This window comes from Rhinopithecus bieti, unplaced genomic scaffold (assembly GCF_001698545.2).
Source record: "Rhinopithecus bieti isolate Rb0 unplaced genomic scaffold, ASM169854v2 scaffold_27022, whole genome shotgun sequence".
Lineage (NCBI taxonomy): Eukaryota > Metazoa > Chordata > Mammalia > Primates > Cercopithecidae > Rhinopithecus > Rhinopithecus bieti.
Genome location: NW_016812251.1, coordinates 724,414 through 750,411, shown reverse-complemented (window position 1 = coordinate 750,411; position 25,998 = coordinate 724,414). Strand labels below are relative to the sequence as shown.

The 25,998-nt window shown below is 37.7% G+C and overlaps 1 protein-coding gene across 1 annotated transcript in view; it reads right to left on the bottom strand.

Moving 5' to 3' along the window:
- The window catches only part of MYO9A (myosin IXA), a 301,060-nt gene that overhangs the window by 11,947 nt on the left and 263,115 nt on the right, over positions 1-25,998 (bottom strand). Inside the window, 5 exon segments of the mRNA XM_017895809.1 lie at positions 14,853-14,976; positions 16,348-16,479; positions 17,552-17,657; positions 18,418-18,546; positions 20,678-20,870. Coding sequence (XP_017751298.1) covers positions 14,853-14,976; positions 16,348-16,479; positions 17,552-17,657; positions 18,418-18,546; positions 20,678-20,870 — 684 coding nt within the window.

Here is a 25,998-nt window from a genome sequence, read left to right as displayed (position 1 = left end):
ATCCAGAATCAAAATCTTTCCAAACACAAAAACTCTAGGCCTAGATTTCAGTGGCAAACAAGAAGAAGTAAAAAATTCTTCCACAGAATTAAAAAAGAAATTATTCCCTAACTTGTCTTTAGAGGCAGGCGTAACTTTGATAACAAAACAAAACAAATACATTAAAAAGAAGGATTACTGCCAGGTGCAGTAGCACATGCTCACAATCCCAGAACTTTGGGAGGCTGAGGCAGGTGGATTGCTTGAGCTCAGGAGTTCAAGACCAGCCTTGGCAACATAGCAAAACCCCTTCTCTACAAAAAAATACAAAAATTAGCCAGGTGTGGTGGCACGTGCCTGTAGTCCCAGCTACATGGAAGACTGAGGCGGGAGCCCAGGAGGTTGAGGCTGCAGTGAGCCAAGATCATGCCAGTGCACTATAGCCTGGGTGATAACAGTGAGGGCCTGTCTCAAAACAAACAAAACAAAACAAAACAAAACAAAAAAGGATTATTATGGCTTAACTTTACTCATAAACACATGCAAAAATCCTAAACAATATCTTAACAGAATCAAGTAATATAGAAAATGTAATATAAAAATATTAAATATACGAAAAGTTGTATTTATTGTAGTAGTATAATGATGGTTTAACATTAGAAATGGACTCTGTGTAATGTGTCATATCAATGCAATAAAAAAGTCTGATAAAACCTCAATACATGCAGTAAAGGCATTTCATAAAATTCAACATTCTATCACAATTAACAACTCTTAGAAAACCTGGAATAGAAGGGCACATACTTAATCTCATAAAGTACCTACAAAAATTCTATAGCAAACATCACACTTGGTGGTAAAAGGTTGAAAGCTTTTCCTTTAGGGCTGGGAGCATGCCAGTAATGATCACTATCACCACTTCCATTCAACACTATACTGCAGGTTCTAACACAAGTAAAAGAAAGAAAAGCTATAAGGATTATAAAAGAGCAAATGAAACTATCATTATTCATGGATGATATGACTGTACAGGTAGAAAATCCAAAGGAATCCACAGAAAACTTATTAGAATAAGTGAATTCAGCAAAGTCACTGAATACAAGATGAAAATACCAAAATCAATTGTATTTTTATACAACAGAAAATAAAAATTTTAAAATAATACCTATGATTGCATTTAAATATTAAATACCTAGCAGTAATTCAAACTAAAGATGTGTAAAATCTCAACACAGAAAACTATAAAACACTTTTGAGAGTAGCTAATGTGCTACATGGATGAAGAGATACATGAAGAGATACATCATGTTCACAGATGGAAAAAATCAGTATCGTAAAAATGTCAATTCTCCAGAAGGCAATCTATAGATCCAATGCAATCCCAATAAAAATCCCAAGATAATTTTTTAAAGCCGATTCCATAATTTATATGGCAATATAAACAGCCAAGAATAGTCAAAGCACCATTGAAGAAGGTAGGATGACTTATTCTACCAGATATTTTTAGAAAGCTATGGTAAATAAAATAGTGGTGGTGTTGGTACAAAGGTAGTCAAAACAAAGCCCCTAGAAACAGACCCACACATAAAAAGGCTCCCAATTTACAACAAAAGGGGAACTGCAGGGCATTGTGGAAAGGAAAAATTTTCTTAAACATGACCCTAAAAGGTATTCATCCCAAAGAGAAAGACTGATTAACAACATTAAAATCCAGAACCTCTGTTCATCAAAAAAGAAAGGAAAAAAGCAAACCATAGAATGGAAGAAAATTTGCAACAAAAGTAACAATAAAGGATTTGTATCTGGAATTCATAAAGAATCCCTACAGAACATCAGAAAAAGACAGACAACCCAATTAGAAAAACAGGCAAGAGCTCTGAACAGGCTCCTCACAAAAGAGGATATAGAAATGGCCAACATGTATATACACAGACACATTATACATGTTAGAGTCACAATAAAAAATACAATTTTTAAAAATAACACACCCATCAGAATAGCTAAAATTAAGGAATCTGGTAATAAAAGTGCTGGGGGCAGGTGGAGCAACTGGGAATTCCTACACACTGCTAACATATTAACAACGATTTTGGAAGAAAGTTTGGCATTATCTACCAAAGTTGAAGATAAATATATTCTGTGACCCTGCAAATCCACTCCTGTATATTTCGCCAACAAAAAATACATGTATGAGTCCATTAAAATCATAATTCCCCAAAACACAACCCAAATGTCCATCAACAGTAGACTAAATTGTGGTATATGCATACACTGATAAACTATACAGTTATGAAAATGAGCTACAACTAAACAAAATATGAATAAGTCTTACACACATAAGGTTAACTGAAATGAATCAGAGACAAAATAATACATCTTTTTTTTTTTTTTTTTGAGACAGAGTCTCGCTCTGTCGCCCAGGCTGGAGTGCAGTGGCCGGATCGCAGCTCACTGCAAACTCCGCCTCCTGGGTTTACACCATTCTCCTGCCTTAGCCGCCCAAGTAGCTGGGACTACAGGCGTCCGCCACCTCGCCCGGCTAGTTTTTTGTATTTTTTAGTAGAGATGGGGTTTCACCGTGTTAGCCAGGATGACCTCGATCTCCTAACCTCGTGATCCACCCGTCTCGGCCTCCCAAAGTGCTGGGATTACAGGCTTGAGCCACCGCGCCCGGCCAATAATACATCTTATACGATGCCATTTATATAAAGCTCAAAATTAGGTAAAGCAAAACTACAGTGCTCAGGGACACATATTTTAGTAGCAAACAAAAAATAAAACAAAAGAAGTCATTAATGCAAAAATCAGGTTACTGCTTACCTCTGGAGGAGAAACAGGATCATGACTAGAAAGGGAAAAAGGAGAGTTTCTGGGGATGCTGGCAACGTCCTATTTCTTGAGCTGGGGTGGTATGTGGATGTTCATTTATAATAATTCATTAAACTGAATATTTATGTTTCTGTGTTTTTCAGTATGTTTTGTACTTTGCAATAAAAAAGATATTTAAGAGTTCCTTTTCAAAGTTAGCTATTTATGGAAATACACGAATATCCATTGAAAATTATGTCACTTTGACAAATTTCTGAGTTGGTTTTGGCAAGAAAGAAAGGAAAAGTGTTGTTTCAAAAACAGAAACCCATGATCTAGTGCAGGTGATAAGGTAAAGGCTGGAGGGTAGTTCTAAGGGCATTCAGGCTAACTCCTCCAAAACTAAAACACATAATGGGATAAAATCAGGAGGATTACAATATTGCTATTCCACTTTTCGTTCTAAACTCAACAAGGACAAAACATGTTAAGAAAAACAAGCTCAAAACAGAAGATCAGTCTGCAAATTGAACAAAAAATGACAAAGTATTCTTTATGCTATAAATTCCAGGACATCATCCAGTTCCATTTGACGTTGACTATTTATAGCCAAATGAATAAATAATATGATTTAAAAGCCTCAAGAAGCTTGAAAATCTGAGTTTATTCCTAGTGTCCACATTCCAGTATTCAATAAAAGAGCTGCCTTTTTTCAATGTTCATACCATTAGCTGGCCACCGGAGTATTTCACCATGAGTTAGCTGCAAATCACTTAATATAGCTGAAGAAAATCAAACAAGCTCAACAGATCTGATCTATTTTAAGAAGCATTAAACAAAACAAAGAAAAATGGAGACTCCTACAGCCTAGAATTATCTTACAAAGATTAAAGTAATTTTTAAAAAGTTGATTACATGGAGCTTTTAGAAACATGGGAAAATACTAATACTGTGTTAAAAACAGTACATAAGGTTGTATACCATTGGTTTTAAAAATGAGTAATACAAAATTTACAAATACACTAAATTATTAACAGTAGTTTCCTGACTGGAATAATATCCTTCACTTCCCCACTTTCCTATAATAAGCATGAATTTACTTTTTTCAAACTGGAATTTTTTCTTTTGGATCCCTGCTCACTGTATATTCTCTTGTAGTGTTTTTTTCCATAATTTTTTTCTCCCATCAGTGTGTCACAGAGTGAAAAGGCAAATATTTTCTTGACAGTATCATAAAAATAATTGTAGACCTCCCTGAAAAGTATTTGTAGATAACACTGAGAAGTGGTTTATAGTATCCTTTGTTCATTTTTCACTGGGTAGCTAATCTTTCTATTTACTTATAAGGAGCTTCTCTTTATTAAGGAAAATTAGACTTTGAAATGGGAATTGAAAATATTTTCTTATGGTACATCACTTCCCTTTTACTTTCTTTATGGTCATTTTGTCACACAATAATACTTGGTTTTGTTGCTGAACCTTTCAACTTTTTTCTTTAATAGTCTTATATAATAGCAAAGCCCTGTCCAAGATTATATTTTTCCATCATAATAGGGATTGTATTGGTTTTGACTGATCACAGACTACATGAATAATTTGTACCCAACTCAACGCAAGTACTGGAAAAAATATAAAGCCATATTGTCATCCTTTTTCTCAGTAACTATTCCAGTGACTTCCTGGCTTAAACTTTGCAGGCAAACTGTTCCTAAAATGAGAACATCAAAATACAATTATCTTCAACTGTTAATAAGTAGGAGGTCTCAAGTCGTACTACATACAATTTAATATTATACACAATACCCAGATTTCCAATCCTTTATAGCACATTAATAGGATTATCAGAAAAATCTGGACTGGACTACCACTACCAAAGACATCACAGATAATATACTTTTGACAGACAGCCAAGATCAGGAAGCAGTTTAAGACATTATTAGGCTTATAGAGAGCTAATTATTCTCAGTTTGTACAGAAAAATAAACTAGCACTTCATTCATTCCTTTCAAATGGGAGGAAATGGAGTTCTCTTCTTAAAAGCTGTGTTTTCAGAGCTCTAAAAAGGTACACTTATAAAATAATTTAAAATTCTTCTGAATTGTACAATGAGATACTGGGACCCCCGACTTGATAAGAGATCTTTAATCACACTTAGCTTCTTTCTTGCTTGTTTTCAGTTTCTGTTTTATGAAGATAAATGTTGTCTGGTTAATCTCTTTCCATTTGCTCCCATTTTCCCTTTTTATTTGTACTTTTTTTCACCCTAAAGATGTATCCTCTTCAGCCACCTTTTATGGCTTGGTTTCAACTTTTGCATGAAAAGGTTTAGGTGATAACTTTTCTGATTTCCCCTTGGGCTCTTTCCCAATTGCCCTTTGAGCTGAGTTAAACGACTTGGATATTTTGGTAGTATTAAGGTAGAGAGGTAGGGTACTTGAGTGTCTACAGGATGCAGGGCAGTGAGGACCTCTGCCAAGATAGTGCCAGAGCTACTTTTATGTTTTAGTCTTTGATGTGAATTTTTTTTTTTTTTTTTTTAAAGATACAGGGTCTCACTCTTGCTCAGGCTAGAATGCAGTGGCACAATCACAGCTCACTGCAGCCTTGAACTCCTGGGCTCAAGGGATCCTTCTACCTCAGTATCCCCAATATGTGGGACTACAGGCATGTGCCACCATGCCCAGCTAACTTTTTAAATTTTTTGTAGAGATGAGATCTCGCATTATTGCCAAGGCTGATCTGAAACTCCTGGCTTCAAGCACTCCTCCTGCTTTGGCCTTCCAAAGTGCTGGGATTATAGGCATGAACTACTGTGCCTGGCCTGACTCAGCTTTTTTGTTTGTTTGTTTCTTTTCTTCCCTACATGGATATTCATTTTCCCCACATCATTTAGTGAATACCAGACCTTTGAAATGCCACTCACATTATAATCCTTTATATTTCTCTTTTAGAATTTTCCCAATTATTCTGCTTCTTTATTTTCTTATAAATTTTAGCATCAACTTGTAAAGGTCCCCAAAGTATTCTTTTGCTATTTTTGTTGAGACCACATTTGTAAGTAAAGAGTTATAAAACTCTTTCCTTGTCTGTGTAAGAACTGATCTTTGGTCAATGTTCTAGCTCAGGACCCCTGGAAACTTGATAAAGGCAGGCTGCAAATGATGTTATTAGGCAACATCACCTCTGGTAAAAATTAATCTGATTGATAAACTGCATCTGAAGAAGAAGTAAAGATAAATTGTAAATATCCCATAGAAAGCCATATATTTGGAATTCCCTGAAAGTGGAGTCAGTTGTAACCGGACATACCCCTTGCAGGGACGCTAGAAACAATGTCTATGGAATTTTACAAGAGGTTAATTCCTGTATAGGCATAAAACTTCCCAGGCAGAATAGTTCTGCATCCATTGGATGTGGAGTCCTTTTTCCTTGCACCTGAGTTGTGACTTAGAGGCCAAAGATAACTCATTGATGGCTGTGTTGTGTGGACTGCTGCAAGGGCTCCCACACGAGGATGATCTTGTGCTCTCTGCAAGCATGCTGTACTTCCAGTCCCATATCCTAAGTGATTCTGATGCCAAGTGAAGCCCATGGTAGTCATATGAGTCTGAAAGTTGAGCCTAAGAAAATACCCTCTTTCCCTCCTAGTGGGTATTGAAACAATATATGAATAGACTAATTTAGAAGAACTGACACCATTACAAAATTTAGCCTTTCTTTCCAAATGTATTTGTTTAAGTCTTCTTGTGTAATATTTAAGGTTTTAAGGCTTTTTTTTTTTTTTTTTGAGATGGAGTCTTGCTCTGTCGCCCAGGCTGGAGCGCAATGGTGCAATCTTGGCTCACTGCAAGCTCTGCCTCCCAGGTTCACACCATTCTCCTGCCTCAGCCTCCCGAGTAGCTGGGACTACAGGCGTCCGCCACCATGCTCGACTGATTGTTTTTGTATTTTTTAGTAGAGATGGGGTTTCACCATGTTAGCCAGGATGGTCTCAATCTCCTGACCTTGTGATCCGCCCGCCTCAGCCTCCCAAAGTGCTGGGATTACAGGCGTGAGCCACCGGGCCCGGCCTTAAGGCTTTCTTTGTACAAATCTTCTACATTTCTTATTAAGTGTATTCTTTGATATTTGATGTTGATGTTTAAAGTGCGTGTGTGTGTACAATATACAAACGGGCATTTTTCTTCCATCATATCATCCAAGTGGTTGTTTGTACAAGTAAAATTTATTAATTGTACTCAGACATCCTACTGAATTATCTTATCATCTTTAAGTTCTTTAGTTGATTTTCCTAAGTTTCACATGTATATAATCATAATGGAAATAGTAATAATTTTACTTCTTTAAAATTTTATATCTCCAATTCTTTTTTCTTAATTGCTTTAGCTAGTACCTTCAGATCAATGTCAAATAACAGTTGGGATAATGGATATCCTTGTCTTTTCTGATTTTAATCAGAATGCTTCCAGTGTTCTTCCATTAAGCAAGATGTTGGATTTTGGGTTCAGATATGTTTTTATCATGCTAAGAATATAAGATATCCCTGTTTTAATAAGAATGTTTTTAAAAAGAATGCTGATATATCAAATGCCTTTAAAATGTCTATGAGGATAACACAATTTTTCTCCACAGATCAACAAACATGGTGAATGACATTAATAGCTATCCTAATATAGAGTCATCCTTGCATTCCTAGGTTAAATCCTCCTTGGTCAAGGTTTATATTTTTATATTTATAGGCTACTGAATTCTGCTTCCTGATTCATTTTATTTTTTAATTCTTTTTTTTTTTTTTGAGGGTCTCCCTTTGTCACCCAGGCTGGAGTGCAGTGGTGTTATCATGGCTCACTGCAGCCTTTACTTCCTAGGCTCAGGTGATTCTCTCATCTCAGCCTCCCTAGTAGCTGGGACTACAGGTGCTCGCCACCAGGCCTAATTTTTTGTTTTTTTTTTTGTCTTTTTTGTAGAGACGGGGTTTCACCATGTTGCCCAGGCTGGTCTCAAACTCTTGGGCTCAAGGATCCACACGCCTTGGTCTCCCAAAGTGCCGGTGATATTTTAACCTAGGATTTTTGAATTAATATTCATAGATGAGGCAGTCCTACATGTATATATCAGGTGCTATCTCTGTGTGTATGGGTGTGTGTGTATAAGAATTCTCTTTCTCTCTATGGAGAGAGTTCCATAACAAGCGTAGTTCTTAATGGTTTTAAAATATTAATTTAGACTGGGCATGGTGGTTCACGCCTGTAATCCCACCACTTTGGGAGGCCGAGGAGGGCAGATCACCTGAGGTCAGGAGTTCGAGACCAGCCTGGCCAACATGGCGAAACCCCGACTCTACTAAAAATAAATACAAAAATTAGCCAGGTGTGGTAGTGCATACCTGTAGTCCCAGCTACTCGGGAGGCTGAGGCATGAGAATCGCTTGAACCCAGGAGGCAGAGGTTGCAGTGAGCCAAGATTGTGCCACTGCCCTCCAGCGTGGGTGACAGAGTGAGACTCTGTCTCAATTAAAAAACAAACAAAAAATCAACTCATTTAATCCTAAGTTTGGTACTATTAACCAATTTACAGATAAGAACACTGAGGCATGGAGATTAAATAATTTGCCCATGTCACAACTACTAGTAAACTAGAGCTAGGACTTACACTCAAAAGTCTAGTCCAGAGTCCATGCTGTGCTCTGCTGCTTTTAATATTTCTATAAGCAATTTTTATTAGTTTTTTTCTTTGTGTATGCGTGTGTGTGTGTGGTGGGGGGTGAGGATCAGTGTTAGACTCTTTTAGTTAAAAAAAAAGACCTTTTCCCCTCTCTGCTCTGAGACAGCTTAAATTATATTGTAATTATGTATTTAAAGAGTTAGCACCTTTTCTTTGTGAAACTATTTATTTCTGGTGTTTTTAAAAGAGAGGAAGTTCTTAGACAACTCTGCTATCTCTTCTTCTTTTTAAATTAGTCTGTTTGGCAGGGCGTGGTGGCTCATGCCTGTAATCCCAGCACTTTGGGAGGCCGAGGTGGGTGATCACCTGAAGTCAGGAGTTTGAGACCAGCCTGGTCAACATGGTGAAACGCCGTCTCTATTAAAAATACAAAAATTAGGTGGGCGTGGTGGGGGGGGGCGCCTATAATCTCAGCTATTTGGGAAGCTGAGGCAGGACAGCTGCTAGAACTGGAGAGGCAAAGGTTGCAGTGAGCCGAGATCATGCCATTGCACTCCAGCCCAGGCTGACAACAGCAAGACTCTGAAATAAAATAAAAAATAATAAAAAATAAGGCCGGGCGCGGTGGCTCAAGCCTGTAATCCCAGCACTTTGGGAGGCTGAGACGGGCGGATCACGAGGTCAGGAGATCGAGACCATCCTGGCTAATACGGTGAAACCCCGTCTCTACTAAAAAAATACAAAAAAATAGCCGGGTGAGGTGGCGGGTGCCTGTAGTCCCAGCTACTCCGGAGGCTGAGGCAGGAGTATGGCGTGAACCCGGGAGGCGGAGCTTGCAGTGAGCTGAGATCTGGCCACTGCACTCCAGCCTGGGTGGCAGAGCGAGACTCCGTCTCAAAATAAAATAACATAACATAACATAACATAACATAACATAACATAACATAACATAACATAACATAAATAATAAAAAAATAAAATAAAATAAATATAAAATAAAAAATAAAATTAAAAAATAAAATAGTCTTAGGATTCTTTTCAGCTATTTCGTCTCTTGTTTTTTAAGACAGGGTCTCGCTCTGTCACTCAGGCTGGCGTGCAGTGGTGCTATGTTGGCTCACTGCAACCTCTGCTTCTCGCGCTCAAGCGATCCTCCCACCTCAGCCTTCCAAGTATCTGGGACCATAGGCATGCACCACTACATCTGGCTAATTTTTTTTGTATTTTTGGTAGAGATGGGGTTTCACCATGTTGCCCAGGCTGGTCTTGAACTCAAGTGATCCACTCGCCTCAGTCTCCCTAAGTTCTGGGAGCTACCACTCCCAGCTCCTTTTCAGCTATTCTTACTGAGAACTTTGAAGATGACCCGGGAGGAAATTGTTTTTATGGCTAAAAAATAGTAGCTAACATTAGTTCCCATTCCTTATCATAAATATAAGATATAAAGCACCAAAATTTACATTAAGTACTAAACTCTGAGACCTTGTGAGTCCTGGCTCACTCTTCAAGGCCCCATAGTACTAATGTTTTAGAGTTTGCTTCAAAACAAAGCCTATTTTGGTTTTAATTTAAAGTTTCCCTTCTGCACAATTATATATACAAGTTTATATGCAAGCTATATAGCCTTTTACAGAATTAAACCTTGTTGACTTATACCAACTGGTAGGTCTTTCTCCATCTGATTAATTTAAACTCATCCCTTAAGAGCTAGCTCACATGTCACTTCTACAGCCTTACCCTGTGCCACCAGGCAGAATTAAGTACTTCTTCCTTGGTATTCTCACCATATTTGGCACACAATACCGTCTGATCCATCTCTCCCTCCTTCCTTTTGGGACATGCTTTCTAATACCCACAAATTCAACCACCTAATCATATAGATTTGCCATGCTCTGTCTAAGGAAGTCTGTATACAATTCTATTGTCTATTTTTTCTAACAACGATATTCTGAAACAGACAGTCTTAATTATTTAATTTGGGTTAGAATTCTGTGAGACTGGTCCATTATGGGCTTCTTAGACTGTAACAAAAATATTGAGAGTCAAATGCTCTAATGTGGGGGATCTCAGTGATACCTATTTGAGGGAAAGAGGATCCCTATTTGAGAAAATCAGTTGAAACTCACTTTTTCATTTTCTCCTAAGACTTAAGAAGATAACCATGGAGACAAATAGAAGATATGCCATAGTGTTAGAATGAATAAGGCCTATGAGGAGAGTTTTGATTTCTTCTGAAAATTCTATAAGGTTCATGATAGCAAAAGAATGCAAGAAGGAATGGCAAGGCATGATTGATGGGCACAAAGAAATTAAATACTATAAATCGAAGTAAGTCTAAACAGTAAAAGAGACTCATGGTGATAATGAAAGAATGAATTGCATTGCCTTTAATAAACCTGATGACTGTTTAGAAAAAGACATATATTACCCTCATGCAGAAAGTCACGATACTTTATGAAGACCCAAAGAAAGTACATGTTATTAGGGTTTCTCTATGGGTTAAATGTGTGAGGAGGAGAAACTGTGCATCATCTAACAGAACAATATATAGCTAGCTAAAACACAAATCTCAGAATCCTAATGAAATTTTACTTAAAAATAGCACTTCAGGGCAAGATGGACGATTCCTGTTGAGCGTCTTGTTAAGTCACAAAAATAGGAAGGAAATGAATTATCAGACTACTTCCTGAGGAATTTGCTTTCCTGGTAAGGAGAGATCCTTTATCCAAGGCTTTTTTGGAAAAGACTGGTTGTTTTGTGTGGTATTATAATTAGGTATCCAAGCTTGTTCAAAAATCATATCCCAGTGCCTGTAGTTATGGTTCACCAGATAATCAGGGTTAGTAAGCACTTTAAACACAGCTAGTATCTGTTTGTATGTGTTTATATCTTGCATATGAAAAGGAATTATTCTCAAGAAATATTTCTGTGAAGTGCAGTGCGCTGGTAGTATTATATGTAATACAGTGCAGTGGTTCTCAGAGTGTAGCCCACAGAACCCCAGCAAAGATGCTGGGGTGTAATGATGCCCTCAAAACCATTTCAAAGGGTCTACAATGTCAAAATTATTTTCATAATTATACTAAGAGGCTATTTGCCATTTTAACTTGTTGACATCTGTGCTAATTACATAAAAGCAATTGTGGGTTCAACTGCTGTCACCTTCACATGAATCAAGGTATTGATACCAAGTGGTTCTAGCAGTCTTCATGTTCTTTTGCTACCACACATTTAGTTTTTAAAAAATCAGTTTCATTTCATGTCATTGACCAAGACGTATAAATTAATTTTATTACTTCTTAACTGATAAATTAACTATTTTCAATTTTCTGCATGATTAACTGGAAATCACACATGCAGCAACCCTGTCACATACTGATGGTTACCTCAACAAAGAGTATTTGTGCAATTCTTTGAATTGCAAGCAAAATTAGCTGCTTTATTAATGAAACAGTATTTATAATAATTGACAAAGTTTGATTATTCTTCTTAAGTGGTACACATTTTCTTTGAAATTGTATGAAGGGAATCTGTTACTGCAAGTGAAACAAATGGCGATATTTGTTGTCAGAGAGTAAATTTCGAGCTTTCGAACAAATATCAGAATTTTGGAAAACTTGTAACTGCCCTGTGAGTTTGACAGCTTCCCATATGGTGTGAATGCCAACACCCAGGGTTTAGCCAGAAGATGTAACCAAATCTTGCAAGGGACTATCAGTGCCTACAGAAATGGGATAGAACTGAGTTCATCGTCAACAGGGGTAAACTGGAGCTACTCCTTATCTTTACTTAGCCTACTGACAATGAGCCAGAACAGCAGTGTTGAACAACAAAGAAAGTGGACTGCCATCTCAACACCGGGATATCATACAGAATTCTGCCTCCCCTATCACTCCTCCTAGTCTCAACATCAGGGGAGAAAGGGTCAAGAAAGACGAAGGGCAGAAGTGTCTGACAAACAGAAATTACCCACCTACCCCCAAAGTTTTAAGTTCCAGATAAAGGTCTAGTCTGCCCTGGGAGGAAGTGAGACGAGCACTGGATTTAAAACTGACTGAAGTTTTAATATGAAGAGAACTGACTCTTAAATACTAGAATGAAATGAATTTTTTAAAATTATAGAATTGGTTTCAAGATGCTGTTAAGGTAATTGACATCCAGTGGGAAAGGGAAGTTGGACAGGCTGGAGTTGAGAGGCAGTTATAGACAAAAAGAAAAACTGATTTGTATTAATATCTCAACAAGTTAAGCCTCCTCAATAAAAAGGTTACACACAGGTGGACAGTTTTCCACACAGATTGGTGTTCTCAGCCTTCCATCCCATTCCTTTTTTGTATAATCAATGGAACTGAAGAGGGATACCAGCAATGAGATCCTGGTATGAGTTCTAGCATACCATAATATTTAAGTCTAGAACTAGTCCACCAATTTGGATTAGTTCACTCCTATTTGTAGCTCTGTTTGATAAATGCTAAGTGGATAAGAACCATATTTCTACATCTGGGAGGACACCATCAGTGTTAGACAGATATGAATGGACAAATAAGCATTACTAATGATAGGAGATGCTGAAAGTAATAATAAGTATTTCAAATAATAAAGTGGAGAAGATTGCTGGGAACACAGCTGAAAGAGCAGAAATTAATTTGATATCTCAATGCTTTTAACTTTCACCTTTTAATGATTCAACCAAAGAAGAAACCCAAAAGGAGGCTCATCTGACAAAGAGGAGAAACCAATATATTTTAAATGGATGCTGTTCAACTACACAATACAAGGAAGGAAAATGAAGGATCTAAAAAAAGAGATTAAGAGAAAAGTAAGTGAAAGCTCATCAAAAAGTAGAACCTGACTTGGGGCCAAACATGGAAGGTGGACAGGCATGAATGATAGACAGAGCGGAACAATTCCTGGATGAATGAAAGACAATAATGTAGAGTGGCTGTAACACATTGCATTATTAATACATACCGAGACTGAATTGCGGGTAATGTTCATGAATCTAACTGCAATTAGTACAGGTTTCTGGATTAGGAAGGACATGAAAAGGAAAGCAGAAGGTTAGAATGTACATGTCATTGCCCCATTAAAAGAGAAGGTTTAATCTTGCAATGGACTGAATATCCATCTTCTGCAACACAGGAAAAAAGCACAGCTTATCTATCTGCTTTGAAAAGTAGGTTTATAGCAAAAGGCTATTCCCTTCCTGCCTGGATAGCCACCACTAAATTGGGCTTCTCAGAACTGAGTTCCTGAAAATTCATACTACAGAAATGTTTAACTTTTAAGTGGGATTTCTGTTTTAATTTCTGGGGAAAAGATTTAGATAGTATCCTATGATGAGTTTTATTTAATATCTTTACTGCCTGCAAAAAGCCCATGCTTATGTTTGTTTTTACAGAAGACCCTTCGCTACCTTAATCAACAGACCTTTGTTAAGCACTTTCTCAGTGCCAGGCAGATTACATAGTAAAGGAAGAAAAAGAATTATTTTAGTGCTAATCTAAATGCAAACTGTGAAGATATGGGAGGAAGTACTGCTGGACCCCTGAAAGAATGAGGGCATGATGAAGCCTCCTCCTCTTTAGAGATTTATTGGGAATCTGAAATGCGTGCTCATTGTCACAATTTTATTTCACAACTGAGAGGAAGAGGTAGCAAATGGGCAATAACTAAACCTTAATGCAGCAGTTTTCCAGTTATCCTGAAAACTGACTTCAGAGTAACATATATGGGTAACTCCAGTTCTCAATAAGCACTAATCAATAGGGCTGATGCTATTGATTAGTGATCATTGTGAACTGGAGTTATATGCTACTGGTTGCAAAGGAAGATATTAAAAAGTGGGCAAACCAAGGAAATAAATTATCAGTTTTACAAGGACTGTCTCAAAACCTAACCCTAAACTCAAAGAAATACTTTTTGATTACAAGAGACTCATAGATGGAATTCCATTTACTTAAGAATCAAATGATTCCATTTAAATTCAGTTACAAATGATTACGTTCTCTACATCCCAGGAGTCTTGGCAGGACTACCAAAAGTGACACGATTAAAGCTGGGAACAGACAGTGGAAGGAAGTAGGGAAAAAAGTTAGAAAAGGACTACGTTTTCATTGAAAGGACATGAAAAGAAAGCAGGGCAGATTATTAAGACACCAGCATTTAATCTAAATACTTGATTTGAAAAATGCTACACACTTAATCACGTAGATTCTATAATGTAACTAAAGAGAGCTAGCAGATTAAACATAAGGAAGCCATAGAACCCTGAGATTTGGTGACTTTTTACTTGTTTTTTTATAAAGATTCTGATAATAATCCTTGTATATACCACAAATGCACAATTAAATTCCCAAGACAACTCCCATTTTTCCATTATTTCGTGTCTTGCATCTTACCATTGATCTACGAATCAGTGACAACCTGGTCTTTGCCTTATTCTCAGCAAATTCCAAGCTATTGATATCTTTGAGACGAGCCTTGTATTTATTCATTTGTTCCACAACGATTAGCTCCACACAACTGAAACAGGAGGAAAGAGAAAAAACTGTTAAGAATGTAAGTAAATAAAGTATAGCACTCACAGACTGTTTTTGTTGTAGACAGTTGAAAGATGAAGGAAAAAATTAACATCCCTTGCGTGATAAACTCAGAGACAAGGTTTAGAATGGTGGTTCACAACTTTGGCTGCACTTTAGAAGTCATCTAAAGAGCAGTTACGGCCAGGCACAGTGGTTCACGCCTGTAATCCCAGCGCTTTGCGGGGCAGAGGCAGGTGGATCACCCGAGGTCAGGAGTTTGAGACCAACCTGGCCAACATGGTGAAATCCTGTCTCTACTAAAAATACTAAATTAGCCAGGCGTGGTAGTGCATGCCTATAATCCCAGCTACTTGGGAGGCTGAGGCAGGAGAATCACTTGAACCTGGGAGGTGGAGGTTGCAAGGTTGCAGTAGGCCAAGATCGTGCCATTGCACTCCAGCTTAGGTGACAAGAGCAAAACTCCATCTCAAACAAACAAACAAACAAATAATAATAATAATAAATAAAGAGCAGTTACAAATCCCAATGCCCAGGCTATACCCTAGACCAATTAAATCAGACTCTATGGGGATGGGATCCAAACAGTGACATATTTTTTTAAAGTTCCTTTTGCAGTCAAGATTAAGGAGAGCAAAAGAAAACCACATTAGAAGAAAAGTAGAGCCCCAAGAAAAAAGACCAAGGTGAAATACAGGAATACTGAAGTATTAAGACCAAAGGATTCAGAGCCATAAGACCACAGTTAAGCTAGATTACAGGAAGATACTAAGTGTTCATAATTTGGTAAAATGGAAATTTAAAATCTATTTAGAAACTATAAGCAGTCCTAAAGAAAAGCCAGATTTAAAAAATAAGATGCTTTAAGACAAATGATGCTCAGTTGGATCCAGGAGTTCGCATCCTCAGCATAAGAAAACCCAGCAGTGTCCAACAATCTTCTTAAAAACTTCTGAATTTGGCCGGGCGCGGTGGCTCAAGCCTGTAATCCCAGCACTTTGGGAGGCCGAGACGGGCGGATCACGAGGTCAGGAGATCGAGACCATCCTGGCTAACACGGTGAAACCCCGTCTCTACTAAAAAATACAAAAAACTAGCCGGGCGAGATGGCGGGGCCTGTAGTCCCAGCTACTCGGGAGGCTGAGGCAGGAGAATGGCGTGAACCCGGGAGGCGGAGGTTGCAGTGAGCTGAGATCCGGCCACTGCACTCCAGCCTGGGCGACAGAGCGAGACTCCGTCTCAAAAAAAAACTTCTGAATTTATGAACCCATTCACTATGTCTGCTATCTGGATACAGTGACTACGTAGTCAGAAGTCCCTGAGGCCTTGTAGAGGTTATGGTAACTGGCCTTACGTGGTAGTCTTACTGATGTCCTGTACGCTTTGTAGTGGGTCAGTGGTGTCAGGGCAGCGGAGAATGCAGGGCGCAAACACAATGGCCAAAGCATTAGCAGACATTCGATTAGTGTCTTCCTGTAGAGCAATCCTAAAAAATAAAACAAAACAAAAAACAAGTGACTAAGGGATAAAAAGGGAGCACCATAGGGCCACAGGCAGAAGAGATGAGCAAAAGAAGATAGTATGACATGAACTGCATAGTACCAGAAGGATATAAGTACTTCTAGTAAGTTTAAGTGTCTGCAGACTTTTCCCAAGTTGTTCCTTTGTTCCTTTGTCTCTGGAAAATGTATTTTCACCTGTTCTTTCCTTGAAGCAGTCTAGGTCAGCCGATAGCTTCCCAAGGGAAATCTGGGACCTACCTGCTCAAGGCCAAGATCACTAGATGAACAAGTCCGAAGAATGCAGAATCAGCCAAGCACGGTGGCTCACACTTGTAATCCAGCACTTTGGGAGGCCGATGTGGGCAGATTACTTGAGGCCAGGAGTTTGAGACAAGCTTAGCCAACATGGCAAAACCTTGTCTCCATTAACAATACAAAAATTAGCCAGGTGTGGTGGCGCACACCTGTAATCCCAGCTATGTAGGGGGCTGAGGCAGGAGAATCACTTGAACTGGGGAGGCGGAGGTTGCAGTGAGCTGAGACTGCACTCCAGCCTGGGTGACAGAGTGAAACTGTGTCTCAACAACAACAACAACAAAAGAATGCAGAGTAGAAGCTTTAACCACAAATAAAGATGGTTTTCTTCTCAACTACTGCTGATATTTACACACAGGAGAACACACACTACTCCTGACGCCTCTTTGGTCAGTTAATTTCTGAGAATGATCTGAACCCCTCATATGAATTAGGTCATTTCAGTAGATTATATATCCTTTCTAGTTCAGCTGTTAGAAAACAGGCTAAACTACACAGTGCCACCATGAGGCTGAAGCTGCTACATGGTTCAAACAAGGGCAGAAAAGCAACTGCCATGCATTCCAGCTCAGCTGAAGATTTCTGCTCCAAGGTATCCTAACCACCTGTTTGAGACACTGACTTTATAAATAGAAGAAAAAATATAAATAACTGTCAGTTTTTCAAAGGAGAAATTCCTTATCTATGTAAAATAATCCAAGAGAAACTATTAAAAATCGTTTCCTTGCTTCTTAAAGTTACCTGACTAGATGAAAGATGAGGCGTTCCAGTGTATTGAGATGAGTTCGAGAGAGTTGATCAATCACAGAGTATACACCACGGATTGTCTCCTTCCTCTCCTGAAGGCCTAAAAACATTAAGAGCAGAAACTAAGACTAAATATCCCCTCTTATACAATGTATCTTCCTCCCAGACACTATGAAGCAAAGGAGGCTGGCTATAGAGTTTCAGGAGTAGTTGTACCTGTAAGGCTGGAGAAGAGCAACTCAAAGTACCTATTTAACTCCTTTAGCTTGAGTTCTGTATTCATAAAGTCTCCTTAGTTTGAACCTGTATCACAGTAATCCTTAATAACAGCAAGGGGATAGAGATGTTCTAGTTTTTCAGTCAGTGTGTAGCAGATTGATTTCCCATTAAATTCAACATAATTTATGAATCCTCAGGGCCTAAATACCTCTAGAAAGGCCTTTATCAATATCCTATGCACCTATAGCACTGAGAAACTACACTCTGAAACCTGTTAGGCTTGGCATAAAACAGCCAGCTTTACACATAGTTCTTGCCTAGATTTCCAATTTAAATGAACATAAGCCTAATCTTAAAACTCTTATTTTTAATATTTTAATCTGTTTTATAACCCCAGTCTTTCAATTTCTTTGTAAGAAGCAACCAAGTGGCTCACTCAGAACATTTTTAGGACACTAACATTTTGATGAGTCTCTAAAAAGTCAACATTTGAATAGGTGACAGTATACTGGCAGTTTTGTATTCACTGTCAAAAGTTTACCTTTAGATCTATAATAATTAAACCACTAGAAGACAGCTTGAAGATGGCATTTCTTCCCCAACTACAGGCCTTCTCTCTAACCCAGGAAGCCTATGCTTACCCATAGCTCGAAGAAATTCCTCATAGAGTTCAAAGGTCATGAGAGGATTCGGCAAATCTCGAAGCCATTGTTTGAATACACTTGCAATGACGTGTATGTTATAGTCATCTAGATTTACATTCTCAGCATCTATTTAGAGACAAGAGTTAGATTAACGAAGCCAAAACACGCAAAGAGATTCAAATAATTCACTTTATTAACTATCATCATTAAAGGAAGGCTTCATGTTTCTTTTTTTTTTGAGATGGAGTTTCGCTCTTGCTGTCCAGGCTGGAGTGCAATGTTGTGATCTTGGCTCCCCACCTCTGCCTCCCGAATTCAAGTGATTCTCCTGCCTCAGCCTCCCGAGTAGTTGGGATTACAGGCATGTGCCGCCACGCCTGGCTAATTTTGTATTTTTAGTAGAGATGGGGTTTCTCCATGTTGGTCAGGCTGGTCTCAAACTCCCAACCTCAGGTGATCCACCTGCCTCGGCCTCCCAAAGTGGAGGGATTCCAGGCGTGAGCCACCATGCCTGGCCGGCTTCATGTTTCTTAATCAAACTGACTAACCTATTTTCCACAATGTAATTCCATGCTTTGGAACTGTGCTTCTAACTGTGGTGAAAGAATACGTCTTGTTGATTTGTTTTCTAAATCTGTTGTGGAGTGAAGTGTGTAAAATAAAAGATCATGGCCAGGCGCGGTGGCTCACGCCTGTAATCCCAGCACTTTGGGAGGCTGAGATGGGCAGATCACTTGAGGTCAGGAGACAGAAAGCAGCCTGGCCAACATGGTGAGAGCTGTCTCTACTAAAAATATAATAATTAGCTGGGTGTGGTGGCATACGCCTGTAATCCCAGCTACTTGGGAGGCTGAGGCAGAATTGCCTGAACTTGGGAGACAGAGGTTGCAGTGAGCCAAGGTTGCACCATTGTACTACAGCCTGGGCAACAGAGCAACTGTCTCTAAATAAATAAATAAATAAATAAATAAACAAACAAATGAATAAAATATTTTGATGCTGAAGTATTGTTAAACTGCTATAAACGTCTCTACATGCTTGCTCTCAATTTCTGTATTTCTCTTGCTATGCCTTTGTCCTCAGACCACACTTTGAGTAGCAATGTTTACATGACAAACGAAAAAAAGCATACAGGACGTTTTCTGAAAGTAAGGCTGATTTTAAGTAATTCTTAGAGATAAAAGGACAGTGATAATTGAGCTTAGAAAATGTAAAGAAAACACGTTTACCCATTTCACTTATAAACTCCCTAAGGTTATACAGATTCGATGACTGCGAAGATTCGGGATGATTGATTTTCACTTGTGCTATTTCAAGGTATCAGAGACAAAGTCAGTAACTGCCTGTAAACTAAAGTAGACCAAGTCTCTTGTAGACGGAACCTTCTTGTAGACGGAACTGGTAAGACAGAGTCTTATCAGTCATCGTTATTATTTTCATAGTCAATTCATTTCTCATTGATTTGTTCATAAGAAACAGCACTGTACATAGGTTCTTGGCCACACAAGGACACACTTTGTACTCTGTTTGGTTCAAAAAGATCTATTCCTTCCCAACAGTGCTAAAGTGTAGAAGTTGAGAATGAAACCAAAGTCAACCCCCAGCATGAATTCCAGTACTAAAACTACAGCTCTACAAAGATACATGCTCAACTCACTATCAGTTTGAGTAACTGTCATCAATGTAGGCAGGCAAGATGATACACAGGAAAGAGTACCCCTTGGAGTCAGAATCATAAAGAGAAAGAGGAAATAGATTATGAATTCAGAAGATCTGGGGTTAACTCCAATTTGGTCACTTATTGGTGATGAGTCTTTGGGCAAGATCCTCTGTAAGCCTCAGTTCCTTTTTCTGTAAATGGGGATAATAATATCCCTAATTCACAGGATTGTTGTGAATATTATAAAAACATTAGTATAGTACCTTGCATCATCAGCAGCAGCTCATTATTTAATTTCCCTGTACCTTAGTTTTCTTCTTTGTCAATCAGAGGTATCACAATCTTACTGAATTATTACAAAAATTAAATGAGATCTGTCTCAAGTGCAAATTATATGCTCAATATATGTCTGCTGAATTGACCAAATGAAACCAAACACTCTTTAGAAAGCCAAAAAATGGTAACAAAGCGCCACAGAAAAGAACGCATTCTTCCAGCTGCTAAGGAAAGGATCGACATGTAATGAAAACTTGAAGAGCATGAAATGACCTATTTAAATAAAAGTATTTCATTATGATTTAGAGGGCACTATCTTACCTGTATCTAGACCCTGTCGAAGCTCCTTGATTTTATTAGTCGAACCAGACTTTCGATAAATACCTTCTGTATACAGTCCATGCATTTCAATGTAGTTTATGAGCTTTTCCACCACTAAAGGAACAGTTCGGTCTTCGCTGGTCAAACGGGACAGTTCAACCCCAAATTGTCGAGATGACAGCTCTGGATCATACTAAATGAAAGATAATTTTTAGTTTCCAAATGCATTCAAACATCTTGAAACATGTTTAACCAATTCTTTACCAGGAGCTACTTTTTATTTCTCTAAAGTTTGATGAGCATAGTTAGAAGAGCTGGGAGAAAGGGAATTATGTTTAACTAAGTATAAATAAGTGAGATTAGTTTCAATCCTTTTCCACCAGAATCTCCAAAAGAAAATAATGGAGTGAAGAATGAAGGCAATGGCAAAGGGCTACAGCTTCTCCTGTCAAAAAATTGCTTCAAGAGCAAAGCTGGGATTTGGGTGTGGGGGAAAGGGTTGGATTTTATATGCAAACAGCTTGACCACCTACCAGATACCACTAGAAAATCTACTGCTTTGATAAGAATAAGAGTCAGCAAGTTCTTAAGCATAAGAATGCTTTGATGTTTATATAAACTTTATGGAAGTTTAACTGAAAAATGATTTCATAATTAAAGGTAGAGGAACACACAGATCAGCCCATGACTACTGTTATAGCTCTTCTGTATTGACTTGAAGAGTGTATCTGATATCATACTTTATTTATTCATTCATTCATTCATTTATTTATTTATTTATTTATTTATTTATTTAAGACAGAGTCTCTCTCTGTCACCCAGGCTGGAGTGCAATGATGCGATCTCAACTCACTGCAACCTCCGCTTCCCAGGTTCCAGCGATTCTCATGCGTCAGCCTCCCGAGTAGCTGGGACTACAGGTGCATGCCACCACGCCCAGCTGATATTTGTAGTTTTAGTACACACGGGGTTTCATCATGTTGGCCAAGCTGGTCTCAAACTCCTGTCCTCAAGCGATCTGCCCGCCTTGGCCTCCCAAAGTGCTGGGATTACAGGTGTGAGCCACTGCGTCCGGCCAATATCATACTTTATTAACCTATAGGTTACTTTATATCCTATGTGACTGCAACAGAACAGCTTACCCTTAGGACTATTTGAAGTAATTCACTGAAAAGAAAAATGGCAGGAATTATCTTTGAGACTGAAAATTGTTTCACAAATCTGTCTTTCCTTCTCCTGCACCATTGTCCTTCCCTAACTGTATATTCCATTTTCTTCTTTAACCTGCATCCAACCAGTTGCCAAGTCAATCAGTTCATCGTCTCTATTTTTTCCTTTGTAAGTGTCATCACCTCAGCTCAAAACTGTATCACTAACCAATTAGACTACTTCAACAGTTTCTTGGCCAGTTTTCCCCATATTCATATTTCCCCTTTTAAAATATTCTATAGTATATATAATCTGTTTTATTATCCTCAAAAACCTTTAGTGGCTAATTAGTATATAGCAAACTAAAGTGCAAACATTCTTGAGTCTCATACTCAAGAACTTACTTGAACTGATTCTAATTTCTACTTTCCAGCCTTACATTCATAAATTTGTCATTTACGTGTTAGGTACCAAGAAAACAAAATCAAGGCCTTCTGCTTAAGACTAGTAGTGTTAGGCCCAGAGCCACTGCTCACACCTGTAATTCCAGCATTTTGGGAGGCCGAGGCAGGTGGATCACCTAAGGTCAGGAGTTCAAGACCAGCCTGGCCCATATGGTGAAACCCCATCTCTACCAAAAATATAAAAATTAGCCAGGCATGGTAGCAGGTGCCTGTAATCCCAGCTACTCAGGAGGCTGAGGCAGGAGAATCACTTGAACACAGGAAGCAGGATTGCAGTGAGCCAAGATCGCGCCACTGTACTCCAGCCTGGGTGACAAGAGCAAAACTGTCTCAAAAGAAAAAGAGTTAGTGTGTGAAGATAAGTAAAATTATAAATAGATTTATTAAGTATTATGGAACCACAGAAGAGAGATAGCTAGATCAGGAAAGACTGGGCTGGATAACAAACAACTAATGATCTTGAAAAGACCTGATGTTAAACCTTAGTGTTGGAAAGCAAGTAATAGATAAGTAAAGAAAGCAGGATCTTTTAGACACAGGAAATAAAAAACTACAAAGTTGGGCAGAGCAAAGTAGCTACGGAAAGGAAGCCACCAGATAATTTTAAATAAGGGATGGCATAATCAGTTTATTAGTTTGTATCAGTATTATCAGGATTATTTTGCATCATTAATGTATCTACATACTCTGCATCCCAGCACTTAATTCTTAGAGCATTAATTTCATGTCTATTTTGACATATGTTAAATTTCAGAGACAACATCTCTGAAAAGCATTTCCAAGTCTGAGGCAGAATGGACACAATCTTGGAATATTTAGAGGATGTATATTAAAAGTTTTGCCTTGTCACTATGTGAACTTGGCTAGGTTATTCACATTTGCAACAGAAATACCTCCTTTCTACTTCAGAGGTTGTTGTAAAGATTAAGTTGAACATACACAGCATGACAACCTGGTATATGTCAAATACTGAAAAAATTATTATAGAAATAGAATAGAATAAGGCTTGCTGTAATGATTAAATTTTAGCCAAATGTTTTCCTAATGCTGGGACACAGATGTGTAAATACATATTCTGTTTATTTAAATTCCTATGGTATTAGAAATGTTATAACTTGTGAAAGCAAAATAACAAAATATTTTAGGTATTAAACAAAACTTTTAAAATATTTGATTTGAAACTAATCTAAAGCAAACATGCTAGAATATTCTATTTCTTGAAATGAAGAGACAAATTAATTTTACTTTTTTCAATGGAAAAAAATTTAATTCTGAGTACTTTTCTAAAAATATATTTTAATAGTTTTTGTTTCATAGTTATTTTTCATTTAAACTAACTTCATGAGTATTTTAAATAAAATCTTTATGGAGCTATGACATACACACATTGCAAGTTACAGCTTAAAGCATTTTCACAAAGACCCAAATTAAGAAACAAATATTACCAACAGTTTAAAATTCCCCTAGGTCTCTTCCAGCCACCATGCCCTTTACCCTTCACAAATAACAAGTATCTGTACTTCTGTCACTAAAAATTAGTTTTACCTGCTTTTGGATGTTATGTAAATGGAAAAACATAGTATGTGCACCTAGAGTTAGTTTAATCTATTTTTGAACTTTGTTTAAATGTACTCTTTTGTCTCTAACTTTCAGTCAACATTATGTTTGCATCAATAAATTTTTTTCTTTTGCACTTTTTACATTAATATTATTGATATGTAAAAGTACATAAAAGTACNAAATTTAATTCTGAGTACTTTTCTAAAATATATTTTAATAGTTTTGTTTCATAGTTATTTTCATTTAAACTAACTTCATGAGTATTTTAAATAAAATCTTTATGGAGCTATGACATACACACATTGCAAGTTACAGCTTAAAGCATTTTCACAAAGACCCAAATTAAGAAACAAATATTACCAACAGTTTAAAATTCCCCTAGGTCTCTTCCAGCCACCATGCCCTTTACCCTTCACAAATAACAAGTATCTGTACTTCTGTCACTAAAATTAGTTTTACCTGCTTTTGGATGTTATGTAAATGGAAAACATAGTATGTGCACCTAGAGTTAGTTTAATCTATTTTGAACTTTGTTTAAATGTACTCTTTTGTCTCTAACTTTCAGTCAACATTATGTTTGCATCAATAAATTTTTTTCTTTTGCACTTTTTACATTAATATTATTGATATGTAAAAGTACATAAAAGTACATGTAAACATAACAGTATGAAAACGATGCAAAGCAAGTTAGAATACAATACCTAGGTAATTAATAATACAAATATATTAATTTTGCACCTGTTCTAATTTGCTCTATGACATACAACTGATAATTTTTAATTGATTTAACTTCTGACTTTCTTTTGAATACCTAGGGTCAAGATTTGATTTTAAGGCTTTAATGAAAATTGTTTAATAGATTTTTTTATTATAAGTTCTAGGGTACATATGCAGAACGTGCAGGTTTATTACATAGGTATACATGTGCCATGTTGGTTTGCTGCACCCATCAACTCATCATTTACATTAGGTATTTCTCCTAATGCTATCCCTCTCCCAGGCCCCCACCCTCTGACAGGCCCCGGTGTGTGATTTTCCCAACCCTGTGTCCAAGTGTTCTCATTGTTCAATTCCCACCTGTGAGTGAGAACATGCAGTGTTTGGTTTTCTGTCCTTGTGATAGTTTGCTGAGAATGATGGTTTCCAGCTTCAACCACGTCCCTGCAAAGGACATGAATAAATCCTTTCTTATGGCTGCATAGTATTCCATGATGTATATGTGCCACATTTTCTTAATCCAGTCTATCACTGATGGACATTTGGGTTGGTTCCAAGTCTTTGCTATTATGAGTAGTGCCACAACAAACAAATGTATGCATGGTCTTTATAGTAGCATGATTTATAATCCTCTGGGTATATACCCAGGAAAGGGGTCGCTGGGTCAAATGGAATGTCTAGTTCTAGATCCTTGAGGAACTGCCACACTGTTTTCCACAATGGTTGAACTAATTTACATGCTCATCAACAGTGTAAAAGCATTCCTATTTCTCCACATCCTCTCCAGCCAGCATCTTTTGTTTCCTGACTTTTTAATGATTGCCATTCTAACTGGCATGAGATAGTATCTCATTGTGGTTTTGATTTGCATTTCTCTGATGACCAGTGATGATGAGCATTTTTTCACGTGTCTGTTGGCTGCATAAATGGCTTCTTTTGAGAACTGTCTGTGCATATCCTTTGCCTACTTTTTGATGAGGTTTTTTTCTTGTAAATTTAAGTTCTTTGTAGATTCTGGGTATGAGCCCTTTGTCAGATGAGTAGATTGCAAAAATTTTCTCCCATTCTGTAGGCTGCCTGTTCACTCTGACGGTAATTTATTTTGCTCTGCAGACACTCTTTAGTTTAATTAGACCCCTTTTGTCTATTTTGGCTTTTGTTGCCATTGCTTTTGGTGTTTTAGTCATGAAGTCGTTGCCCATGCATATGTCCTGAATGGTATTGCCTAGGTTTTCTTCTAGGGTTTTTATGGTTTTAGGTCTAACATTTAAGTCTTTAATCCATCTTGAATTAATTTTTGTTTAAGGTGTAAGGAAGGGATCCAGTTTCAGCTTTCTACATGTGGCTAGCCAGTTTTCCCAGCACCATTGATTAAATAGGGAATCCTTTCCTCATTTCTTGTTTTTGTCAGGTTTGTCAAAGATCAGATGG